Raw genomic sequence first — 12,326 nt, 5'->3', positions numbered from 1 at the left:
CACCTTCCTTGAGTCCTGTAGGACTGCACCCTTGTCAGTGAAGCTGCTGCCTTACCTGCCTTGCTGCAACTCTTGCTTCCTGGCTTCCCTTCCCTATCGGAGCAGCATGCCCTTGCCGCTCCTGGCATTGAACTGAGATTCAGTGTCTGAAGAGAGGCAGGGTCTGCAGGCAATGCAAGTGTATGGTCAAGTAAGCAGGACCTTAATCTTGGAGACATATGTAGGGACTTGCAGGGTGCAAGCTATTGATTTGCAGAGGTCACTGTGGGAGCTTGTGTTATTGGCTTCAGGAGGGACCTGCTGCTTCGGGCACAGGCAGCCATCCTGCCTTGTGGGAGCTGTAGTTCAATCCCCAGCTTTCTCGGTTTCCCCAGCAAGGTGACTGAAGATAGCAGTTTCCTGTTGCTCTCAAGTATCTTGCTAACCTATATGAGGGCGTGAGGTGTCAGTTGAATGTTACATACGAAAGGTTCATTGAACAAGTGATCAAATTGCAATTGCTCAGGACTCAGGAAGTTGCTTGCATAGCCTTGATTTGGACCCTTTTGAGTACAGGTCTTGAGATCCAGTAACTTACACGTGGCTATGCTTTCATTTTCTCCATGGTCTAAAGTGCTTTGATAGCGGTGAATGAACACAAGCTGTGTGCATGAAGATGACTCCAACCTGAAGGTTCCTTTCCCACAGAGACATTTGGTGGATGAGGCAGGAGGGCTGGCCCAAGGACAGATAGAACATGGATGCTGACCTGCAGACTTTGAGTGTCCCTTATCCTGTCACAACTGATTCCTAAGGTGGGATTCATCCAAATGCTAGTCACTGCCAGCCTCCTTCCCAGCCTGAAATCTGGGCCCTCGTCCTAGATGAGGGGCTGAATGGCCTATGCCCTACAAACACGAGCATCTCTTCCTCAGTGATTCCAGGGCCATCTGTTAGTGGGAGGTTGTCCCGGTTTCAGCTGGGATAGAGTTAACTTTCTTCCTAGCAGCTGGTATAGTGCTGTTTTGGGTTCAGTATGAGAAGAATGTTGATAACACACTGATGTTTTCAGTTGTTGCTAAGTAGTGCTTATACGAAGTCAAGGATTTTTCAGCTTCTCATGCCCAGCCAGCAAGAATGCTGGAGGGGCACAAGAAGTTGGGAAGGGACACAGCCAGGGCAGCTGACCCAAACTGGCCAAAGGGGTATTCCATACCATATGATGGCATGCCCAGTATATAACTTGGGGGGGAGTTGGCCAGAGGGGAGGCAGATCGCTGCTCAGGAACAAACTGGGCATGAGTTGGCGAGTGGTGAGCAATTGCATTGTGCATCACTTGTTTTGTATATTCCAATTCTTTTATTATTATTATTGTCATTTTATTATTGTTATTATTATCATTATTAGTTTCTTCCTTTCTGTTCTATTAAACTGTTCTTATCTCAACCCACAAGGTTTGGGTTTTTTTTTTTCCAATTCCTCCATCCTGCTGGGTGGGGGGGGGGTGGTGGTGAGTGAGAGGCTGCGTGGTGCTTAGTTGCTGGCTGGGGTTAAACCACGGCAGAGGTGTCTGCATCAGAGTGGTGAGAGGGATCCCTCTTGCCGGGCCTCAGTTTTATCATTCAATGTTTGAGCCTGGATGATTATTTTAACATTGACTTCTCTACATCTCTGTTTCCCTGGCTGGGGGTAGGGCAGCTCTCGCCACAGAGGGATATTTCCTTGAGACTGCAAGGATATACCATAGAGAAAGGCATAAAAGACATGAAAGAAAGAGGAGGCTCTGTGCAGGCCCTTGGTACTTATGTTGCAGCTGGACCCTGGGGATTCAGATCATGCCTGTTTAGTGGAGGAAGACTGAGTACCATACCGTCAGCCTGGTGGACCCATTTGGGCTCATTTACATGCTCCACACAGGATTCAAGTGTCCAGCTCCATGGCTGGACTGTCATGTCCCACAAAAACCACATGATTCAAGGCTGCAGTAAAGTGGTGCCCCAGGCCACAATGGGGACAGAGTAGGAGAGGGGAGTGGTGGAGAACTCCATGTATTCACTTAGATACCAATGCCACCAGGCAGCCTGGGTAGCTAAGCAGCCAGATGTACGGCAGTCCTGGTCAAAGGGTGAGCGCAGGCAGGAACACGCAGGGGTCCCCAGAAGAGGACTACCCCTAGGGGAGAGCTGGAGGTCTGGCGTGTAGCTGCGCCACTGAAAGGGCAGTCAGCGTGAGTTTAGGCATGACTTCAGCTCTGGCATTTCTCAGCTTCTGAGTGCTTTATGTGGTAATCCTGATGCTGATGCTCTTCTGAAGCAGGGTGTCAGTTTGCCCCACGTTCAGGATATTACAGGCCCGGTGAGCATCTCCCTGTAGAAAGGAGCACAACGTAAGTGCCGAGCCAGGGGAGGGGATAAGTACTCCATTTTAGCGTGGGGACTCCCCAAGCAGGGCCAGGCCACGCTCGCCACAATACGCAGCAGGGCAAGGCAGAGCCGCGGACCTCTCGCTGCAGTAGTTCAGGAGCGTTAGACTCGCACTGCTCTTGCTTGCTCCGTAGATCGAGTGATGTGCAGAGGGCCCCTCGGCAGCCAGGCCGGCTACACCTCTGACACCCGGCGAGAGCGCAGGCGGGAGGGGCAGAGCCCGGGGGCTGCACGCAGCCCGGCCACGGCCGCCCCCGGGCTGCCGCAGTGGCGGACAGGCGCTCCCCCGGCGCCCCGGGCTGCGGCCGCGCTCAGCCGGGGCTCCGCACCGCCCGCCTGGTCCTGCCCCGACGGAGCCGGGCACCGGCGGCCCCCCCCCCCCCCCGCGGTGCCCAGCGCCTCATTCCCCGCTCGGGCTCCAGCCCCCCCCCCTACCCGTTCCCACTCGGGCCTTCGCCCGCCTCCGGGCGGCCCCGCGGCCTCCCCCGGCCCCGCGCCGCCCTCGCCCGCCGGTCCCCCGGCGGCCCCGCTCCGAGCCCGCCGCCGAGGCTCCGGGGCCTGGAAGGGGGCAGGCCGGACTCAGCCCGGCGGCCCCCCCGCGCCCGGGAGGGAGGCGGGCGGTCTTCCGGCGCAGCACGGTCGCCCCGGAGCGGCGGGGCCGCGGCCGGTGCCCGGCGAGGGCCGGTCCGTCGGGGCGCTCGAGCCCGCCCGGCGCCGGTGTCCCCGGGCCGCTCCCCCCGCAGGCTCGGCCGTCAGGAGCGTCGGCCCGGGCCGGCTCCGGCAGACGGTGGGGCCGGGGCGGAGCGGGCCCGGCTCGCCCCGTCCGTTGTCCCGGGCCCGGGGGCAGCCCGAGGAAGGCTGTGCCGAGCGGCGCGGCCCCGTCCCGTCCCCACAAAAGCGCCCTTGTGCTGGCCCCCGTAATTGCTAATCATCAATCACCATTAATAACAGCTGATGAGGCGGGAGGGGGAGGCGCCTTCCCAGGGGCCGGCCGCGCCAGGGGGGAGCGGGGAGCCTTGCCCCGCCGGAGCGGGCGCTGAAGGAGGAACTCGACCGTGATGTGCGGAAGATGGATGAGAGCAGAGGGCGACACCCCCGCCCGCCTCCCCTCCCCTCCCCTCCGCGGCCCGGCCCGGCCCCCCCGCGGCGGGGCGGGCGGGCGGGCGGCTCCGAGCGCGCCTCCACTCCGCCGCGCCGAGCCAGCGAGCGGGCGGGCGGGCGGCAGCTCTCGCCGGGCGCCGGAGCCCACGGGAGGCGGCGGGCGCGGGCCGGGGCCGGGGCCGGGGCCGCGGCGGGGCCCGGCGGCGGCGGCGGCGGCGCGGCGGCGAGTTGGCGGCGGCCCGAGCTCGCCGGAAAGTTGGTGCCGGCTGAGCCGGCGGCGCCCGCTCGCCATGCAGAGACCCAGCGGCCAGGGGACCGCCTTCTCCATCGACTCGCTCATCGGGACGCCGCCGCCGCGCTCCGGGCACCTGCTCTACACCGGGTACCCCATGTTCATGCCGTACCGGCCGCTGGTGCTGCCGCAGGCGCTGTCCCACGCACCCCTGCAGTCGGGGCTGCCGCCGCTGGCGCCGCTGGCCTCCTTCGCCGGCCGCCTCACCAACACCTTCTGCGCCAGCCTGGGCCAGGCCGTGCCCTCCATGGTGGCGCTCACCACGGCCCTGCCCAGCTTCTCCGAGCCCCCCGACGGCTTCTACCCGCCGCAGGAGCTGCCCCCGCCGCGCGCCAACCCCGACGCCGGCTGCCGGCGGGGCACCGAGGGCCTGGAGGCGGAGGAGCTGCCCCCGGGGCGCGACAAGGGGCCGCCCGAGCCGCCGCTGCACTTCCCGGACCCCTTCCCCGGCCTGGCAGGTAAGAGCGGCGCGGGCCAGCCCCGCCCGGCGGAGAGCGACTCGTCTGCGGCGAGCGCCGGCCCGCCTCGCCCGGCACCCCCGCAGCCCCGAGGGGCCCCGCGGCGGGCAGCGCCGCCCGCCCGGCCCGTGTCCGGGCCCTCCCCGCCGCCCCAGCGGCGGCTGCGGGCGGCACCGCGGGCCCCCGAGCTCGCCGGGGCGGCAGCCGCGGAGCCGGCGGCGCCGGGGACCGGGGCGCGGCGGGCAGGACGGCGGGGGCCGCGATGGGCCGTGGACGGCGGGACCTGCCCGCCGCTGCGCTCCCGGGCCTGTCCCGGCGGGCCGAGCCGGGAGGACCGGGCCGGTTCCCCTTCGTTCCGTTCCGGGCTGGCTCCGCAAGCGCCCGCAACTTTCGCGGGCGGGAGACAAACTCCGTCCGCCGCGCCCGGGCCGCGGGGCGGGAGAGCCGCGAGAGCCGCCGGTCGGGGCGGCCGCCCCGGCGGGGCACGGACCGCTCGGCGGGACCGGAGCGCCGCGGGCCCCCGGAGCCGAGGCCGGCCCGGCGGCGCGGAGCTCTCCGAGGTCCTGGCAGCCGGCCCGGGGCGGGCGAGGCGGAGGGCAGCGGGGCGCCGCCCCGCCCCGGGCCGCGGGACTCCGCGCGGCCCTCCCCGCCCGTCCCGGTGCCGGTGCCGGTGCCGCTGGGTGCAGCCGCGGTGCGGCGCGGGGCTGCGCCTCGTCCCCGGCACGATGCCGCGGGGCTGGGGGCTCCCTGGCTCGCCCGCAGCCCGCGCCGTGCCGGGCTCCGCCGCCCTCTCGTCCCCGTCGTGCTGCGGCTACCGGCGCCCCGAGCCCCTCCCGAGGCCGCGCCGCGCCGGGCGAGTCCCGTGCCCGGGCGGCCGCCCCGCTCCCGGCGCCGTCCGGAGCCCCGCTCCCCTTCGTCTCGGTCCGCCGCCCCGCGCTGCCGTGCCCGCTGCACACGCGGCCTCGGCACCGGCGGCCTCGGCACCGGCTTTGCCCGACGGCGCGGGCGGGCGGCAGCTCCGATGCCGCGCCCCCGCTCGGGGCTGGCCGGGGGCGGCTGCCGCTGCCGTGGCCGGGCCGCGGGGTTCTCGCCGTTGGGAGCTGCGGCCGGTCCCCCGTGCGCGCAGGCATCGGCCTCGGCGACTTGTTGCTCTGTGTTTCTCAGCCAGCTCCAGCTCCTGCTCTCTTCCACCTCAGCTCCTGCGGCACGGGGCTCGAGGTGTCCCTTCTGCGGCGAGACTGACACAAACCAACTGCTGGCTTTCTCTGACATGGCCCGTCCTGAGAGCTGTCTCCCCTCGTCACCCCCGAGATCCACCTTTGTCTCACAGGCTTCCCGGCGTGGATGCGTGCCGAGAAGTCTCTGCTGCTTCTTGCAGTGCTTGGCTGTTTGTTCTCCATCCTCCCTTTAGTCTCTCCTGGGTAAGCCCAGGTCTTTTCCTTGCCCTGCCTTGTTCTTCCCTCAGAAGACTGTTTCCCTCACTCAGGTACCCCTTGAACCTCGTCCCTCAGCAGGACAACTGGGGCATTTGCCTCCCCATTGCCTTCATGGGTTATCGGGGCTTTGGTGCTCCTCCGGCGCTCCCAGGCCTCTGTGCCGAGTCAAAAGCCCGGTGCGATCTCACGTCTGTTGTGAAAGTCTCCTCGGGGACAGAATTGCCCTGGCCAAAACCAGCTGTCCGTATGACCACATCTTCCCAGTCTATGGGGAAATGAGCTGCATTGTGCTTGATCTCCCTCCATGGCTCCTCTGTAGCTGAGCCCAACATATTCTCTCCTCCCGAGGGACTCAGATGAACTGTCCCAGACAGTGGCCATTTCTGCTATCAAGAAATCATATCTCTAAGACTTGCCCTGTTGTGACTGGCTCATATGATGGAAGGAAATATGTCTTGCTACCGCTGTTCTGCTATCAGCTGTCTCTTAGCACTGTGCTCGCTCTGGAGCCATGAAGGATGCTTGTCCTTCTGCACGAGCATTTGCCCATGTGGACCTGACTCTGTGGGCTGCTCTGCCCAGGTCCAAGGGGATTTGTCAGGCCAAACGTACCCACCTTCTGCTTTACCTAATGTTTCTCCTGACGGTACCAGCCAAGGCCCTTGGAGAGGGACGATAGGATTTGTGTTACCAACCTTCTCGGATGAAAGCCAGGATGGTTGCTGTGGGCTTTTTCCACAATTAAAGAAGAGAAAGATGATTCGTATCAAAAGGAGGCATCAAAAACTATCTATAATGCAGTTTGTGCTAGCATCCTATCTGTGGCCCAGGCCAAAAGCAATTGTCCAGGGGAGAGTAAGAGAGCACAACCTGTGCAATACTTTCTAAAATGATGCTTCCCTAGCATCCAACCACCTGCACCCCAGGGGCTTCCTGAGCCAGGTGTTGTTTCTGGATATTTAGTAACCTTTGACCAATTCCTCTTCTGTGACTTTATCTAGTCTACCCTGGAGTCCACCAGCAAGGACTTAGCCACGTCCTGGGGCAAGGTGTTCCACAGATCTCTTATCTGTAGAAGAACCACATGAAGAAGAAATGCCTCCTTTTATTTCTTTTGCTGACATCAAGTGAATTATGCCCTGAAGTGACTTATTTCTGTCCGTGGGCTCCATTAGTATCTCCATCGTGCAGGTGTCTACGGAGACAAGATCAGTTGTTTGCTGAATCAGCCAAAGGAGTTAATGCTCTATTTTAGGCCCTCTCTCTGCATCTACTATGTTTCAAACTTGCTTCCAGCTGTTGTCACACTTCTTGAGAGGGGAGAGGCATATAGCGAAACTGGTGGTATGAAGCAGCAAAGCTTGGAGTCTGGTTTGTTACTACAGCTGTGACAAAGAGTATGACCCCCAGGATAAAGGTACTCAACACCCCCAGCTCTCCACACCTCTCGTGAGAGCACGTTTGTTCCTGAGCTGTAGAGGTCTCCACCAAGATCCAGGCAGTGGTCTGAGACCCTCTCTTGGGTTGATGTAGTAACTGCACATTCAGTCAGGGACAGGGTGAAGTTGTGGGTTGTTCCCTATGAACATGACTGAGAGCTCTTGTGTGCTTACCAACACAGGGCTCTTCTGGCTGTCACAGCACCCATTCTTGATCTGGGTCCCCCTGATCCTGCTTGAATAACTTGGTCGCCTGTGACATCCAACTCTCCTCACCATGCTTACCGCATCCATAATCATAGGGTTCCATTTGGCTTGGAAGGGACCTTCAAAGGTCATCTAGTCCACCCCCCCTGCAATGACCAGGGACATTTTCAACTAGATCAGGTTGCTCAGAGCCCCGTCCAACCTGACCTGGAATGTTCCCAGGGATGGGGCATCTACCACCTCTCTGGGCAACCTCTTCCAGTGTCTCACCACCCTCATCATAAAACATTTCTTCCTTCTATCTAGTCTGAATCTGCCCTCTTTCAGTTTAAAACTGTTACCTCTTGTCTTATCACTACAGGCTCTAGTAAAAAGTTTGTCCCCATCTTTCTTATAGGCCCCCTTTACGTACTGGAAGGCTGCTATAAGGTCTCCCAGAGCCTTCTCTTCTCCAGGCTGAACAACCCCAACTTTCTCAGCCTGTCCTCATGGGAGAGGTGTTCCAGCCCTCGGATCATTTTTGTGGCCTCCTCTGGACCTGCTCCAACAGGTCCACGTCTTTCCTAAGATCAATGACCAGCTGGGACTTTGTGAAGAGCAAAGCAAATGGTCAATTCTATTCTTCGTCTACGGCCTTCTTGTTGATTTTTCAAAGTCACAATGCTTTGCTTCATGACAGCTTCACTTCCTGTTCAAAGGCCTTGAAAGTCTCAGTACACCCTCCCACCAAACGGGTGGGTTCCCCTGCCGCCGTTACTTCCTCGATGGGCACATACTAGATGACTAACAGACCAATACACCAATTTTGTGAACACCTCTGGTTTAGACTCTATCATCACATAGTTCTGAGTTCCTTACTGCAAACCCAGCCCTTTTATAAGGCACAAATGTGAGACGTGTTAGTCTGCTAGAGACCATTTAAAATTTGGGGTCTGATTAAGAAGAGTGTATCCAGGGATAGTACCTGTTTTACAAAGTGACATGTTGCTGTTGGTAGCTCAGCCTTCTTCCAGTCTCTTGGGGCAGAGTCTGGGCCTACAAGAGCAAACTGCTTAATCAGTACTGTTTGCTAGTGTGGCTGCCGGGATGCCATACTCCATCACTGGGGAAGGGCAGAGTCAGGGCAGGACCTACGAGTACTCTTGGTGAAGACACTGACGTCCTCATAAGAGCTCTCTTACCTTGTCAGGCCTTGTGCTCCAACGGACAGAGATAGTACACAGAAATGAAAGCTCTCCTTTTCTTCGGCAAAGTGCTTGCATGAGACTGTGCATTGGCAGCCACAGTGCTCCATGCCACCTGCTGCTAATCCTCAGCCCTACGAGCATCAGTTCTCTGGGTCTTTACTATACGCCCTGTTGCATATGGGAGATTTCTTGCCCCACCTCTCAAGAAGAGAGAGCTTGCTGTCTATTCTTCTGCAGCAGAATAGAGGCGAAGGTGTTTCTTTCCTACTGTATGAAGCAGGAGGAGCAGGGAGGTGATTCCAGATCTCCAAAGGCACCCACTCTCAGGAAGCCACAGACTTGCTGCAGGACCGGCAAGGGATGTGGGAGCGCCGCAGCAACCAGACTTCTAAGAACGTCTCCTGGGCTCAAGCAGTTTCTTGCAGTTGCTGCTTGTGTAATTGCAAGCTTTCACCTTCAGGCATCTGAGGGCTGCTCTGCCTTTCCCACTGAGGTAAGGTGAGGTGCCTGGAGATCCAGTGGCCCAGGGTGCACGTGCCGGTACCTGGACCCTGCTTAGAAGCTTGGAGAGCTGCTGCTTCTCCTTCTGCATGTAGGACTGTATTGAGAGTGGCAGTGCTTCAGAACCAGCTCCTTCCAGCAGCGATTCCTGCTGTTGGGTCGGACTTGGAGACTTTGCTGGTCTCTTCCAGTCTCAGCATGACAGAAAAGCTTCATCATCTGCTTGTGCATAGCTGTGGGTCCTCTCCCTCCATGACCCCCGGCTACGGCTGGGAGCATTTTCTCGCTCGATCTCCTGTGGGGCCTTTGTTTGAGCCCTTCTACCAGGGAAGTGACTGGTTTCCAGGCCTTTTTCCTCCCCACTGTCTCCCACCCATGTCCTCCCTTGCTCCATGGCTGTTTAATCATTCAGGCAGCAGTCTGGGACACAAGAAGCTTGCAAGAAGGAGATTCGTACCCCTACACCCTATCGGTACCCTTGCAGGCAGCATAACAGCGGTCCCTGCGGCGGTCCAAGCGCTGCCTCCAGGCTGGGTGGCCTGGGATGAGGTCCTGTCTGTTGGGTGATGTTGGCAGGCTCCAGCGTGCCCATCCGCAGAGACTGGTGGGGGGAGCTAAGCCCTCAGCACCACCCGCCTAAGCACCTTGTTCCCCAGCTGCGCCACTCCGCTGTAGTGCATCCTGGGGTTAGGGAGGGAGAGCTGGCAGCAGGGACACCCCACGTCCTGCAGAGGCCTGCAGAGAGGTTTGCGGGGCCGGCACCGGCTCTGGCTGCTGTTTGCAGGACGGTCCTTCAGCTCCTCTTGGCTGGCTTCTTTCTGGGCGAACAGCGGCGGGACGGGGCAGAGGGAGGGCTGAGCCGAGGGGCGAGGTACAGACCTTCTCTCCGGCCGCGGAGGTCCGCTGGAAGGGTTGCGGTGTGCTCTGCGGGAGGGAGGCAGTGAGGCTGCTGCGGCCGAGTTCTGGGACGGGGATGGCGGCGGCGGCGGCGGCTCGGCCCCCGCGGTGCCTGCGGATGCTCCGGCTCTTGCGGGCGCTGCCCCACGGCTGCGGGCAGCGCGGGGCCGGGGACGACGGCTGCCGGCAGCGGGGCCGAGCGCGCAGCCGGTGCCGGGGAAGCCGCTTCTCCGGCGGGCGGCCCCGCGGCTGCGGGACGCGGCGGTGGCGGGGCCCCGGCGGCCGCGGGCGGAGCTGCAGCCTCCCGAGCGCCCCGGGGCTGGGGGGGGGGGGGGGAACGGGGGGAGCCCCGCGGGGCGCCGGGGCCGCGGCTCCGGGGGAGGGTGGGGGGCTCCGCGGGCGCGGGGGACCCTCGGGCGGGGGTGGGGGGGGGGCGGCGGGCCGCGCCGGGGGGCGCTGACGCTGTGTGCCCCGCAGACGGGAAGGCGTACAGCTCGGACGAGGAGAAGCTGGAGGTGAAGTCGGCGGCGACGCCGTGCAGCGAGCGGGAGGAGGAGAGCTCGGCGGGCGACAGCGAGGAGGAACCCTTCCTGGACGGGGCGGCCGCCGCCGCGCTGGGCGGCAAGGGCAAGGGCAAGGGCGGCCCCGCGGCCGAGCAGGCCCCGCCGGGCTCCGGGGCCGGCAAGAGCCGGCGGCGGCGCACGGCCTTCACCAGCGAGCAGCTGCTGGAGCTGGAGAAGGAGTTCCACTGCAAGAAGTACCTGAGCCTGACGGAGCGCTCGCAGATCGCGCACGCCCTGAAGCTGAGCGAGGTGCAGGTGAAGATCTGGTTCCAGAACCGCCGCGCCAAGTGGAAACGCATCAAGGCGGGCAACGTGAGCAACCGCTCGGGCGAGCCCGTCCGCAACCCCAAGATCGTGGTGCCCATCCCGGTGCACGTCAACCGCTTCGCCGTGCGCAGCCAGCACCAGCAGATCGAGCAGGGCGCCCGGCCCTGAGCGCCGTCGGGGCTCTCGGACCCTGGGGCGGGCGGGCCGCCGGCAGCGGGGGGGGCCGGCGCGGCGGGGGCGCGGCCCGGGCGCCCGCTCGCACTCCTCTGTACATGTCCCTTATTTATTCCGTGTAAACTCTGTACATACGGCAGCGTGTCCGTCTGTCCGTGCCGCGGGGAGCGCGGGCCGCCTGGCCCCCGCGGGCCCCGGCCGCCAGCCGCGCCGGGCCAGGGCCGGGGCCGCGCTGCCCGCGGGCGCCCGCCCATGTATAGCTGTGATTTCAATAAATTATTTTCTATGGAGCGAGGCGACGTTCTTCCGCGGTGCTGCCCGCCCGGCCGCGGGACGGGGGCTGGGCAGGGGCAGGGGAAGGGGCAGGGACGGGGGAAGAGGCGGAGACGTCGGGGGCAGGGGCAGCGGGCGGCGGCGCCGACCCCGAGAGGCGGCAGCGGAGGCCGGGGAGGGCGTGCGGCCGGGGTCGGCGGGAGGCTCCGGGGGTCTCCCGCCCCCTCGGCCGCTGCCGGGGCCCGCGGACCCGGCGGCTGTGCGTGGAGCAGCGGTGGCCTTGCGGGCTCCATCGGCCCCGATCCGGTGCCGGTGCTGAGGCACGGGAGGGCGCAGGGAAGGGGACGGGCCGGGAAGGGCCCGGGAGCATCCGCGGGGCCGCCCGTCGCCGCCTCCCGCAGCCCCTGCCGCCACAGCCTGCGGCAGCCGAGGCCAGCCGCCCACCCCCGGCTGGGAGGGACGTGTGCGCTGCCCCTCGGGCTCCCGACACGGCCGCCTGCCCTGGGACAGCCGGCATCCCTGGTGCCTCAGGCCCTGGGGCAGGAGCCGCTCCGCACGGTGGCAGATTGCCACCCTCCCTGAAGGCAAAGCCCTGCTCGTCCCGTGGGCCTTGTGCCAGGACCTGGCCTTTGCTGGCCGTGGGCTGACGTCCGTGCCCGCAGCCCCCTTGGCCCCTGGCTGGTGCGGGCAGGATGCCTGCCTGCTGTCCCCAGGGCTGCCCCAGCACCCTGTGCCAGCTCTACACACGCTCAGCCCCACATGCCAGCAACACCTCTGAGGCCCAGGGATGCAATGCCCTCCAGCTCTTCAGGGCTGCACCGCCTGCTAGCAGAGTCCTGCCTTGAAGCCTTTCCTCCTCCCTCAGCCCCGAGGAGCACACCCCAGCCCATGGGGAATGAACGGAGAAATCCTCCTGCAGCTCAGGTGCCTTATTGCCGCTGAATCCTGGGGCAGCGCTGGCTGCCAGGGCTGCCTGCCCCCACAGCTGGGCTGAGGGGAAGCTAAGGGTCTTGCCCTTCCTTGGAAATCTCAGCCTCTCTCACCAGTGCCAGCTGCTGCTTCTCTTACCACACTGCTAAGGCTCCGCAGCAGTGAGCAGGGCCAGGGCCGACCAGGCGCTGCTGGCAC

The 12,326-nt window shown here is 63.3% G+C and overlaps 1 protein-coding gene across 1 annotated transcript; it reads left to right on the top strand.

Annotated features, from left to right (window-relative positions):
• Positions 1-3,472: 3,472 nt before the first annotated feature.
• Positions 3,473-11,145, top strand: GBX1 (gastrulation brain homeobox 1). The gene is given in 3 exon segments (XM_052810127.1): positions 3,473-3,556; positions 3,558-4,254; positions 10,399-11,145. Coding segments are annotated over 3 exon segments (1,302 nt in total). The 3' UTR covers positions 10,920-11,145.
• Positions 11,146-12,326: the final 1,181 nt, after the last annotated feature.

Source organism: Harpia harpyja, chromosome 1, assembly GCF_026419915.1.
Source record: "Harpia harpyja isolate bHarHar1 chromosome 1, bHarHar1 primary haplotype, whole genome shotgun sequence".
NCBI classification, from domain to species: domain Eukaryota; kingdom Metazoa; phylum Chordata; class Aves; order Accipitriformes; family Accipitridae; genus Harpia; species Harpia harpyja.
The sequence above is the reverse complement of the archived record's forward strand: the minus strand, read 5'-3'. Positions and strand labels throughout refer to the sequence as shown.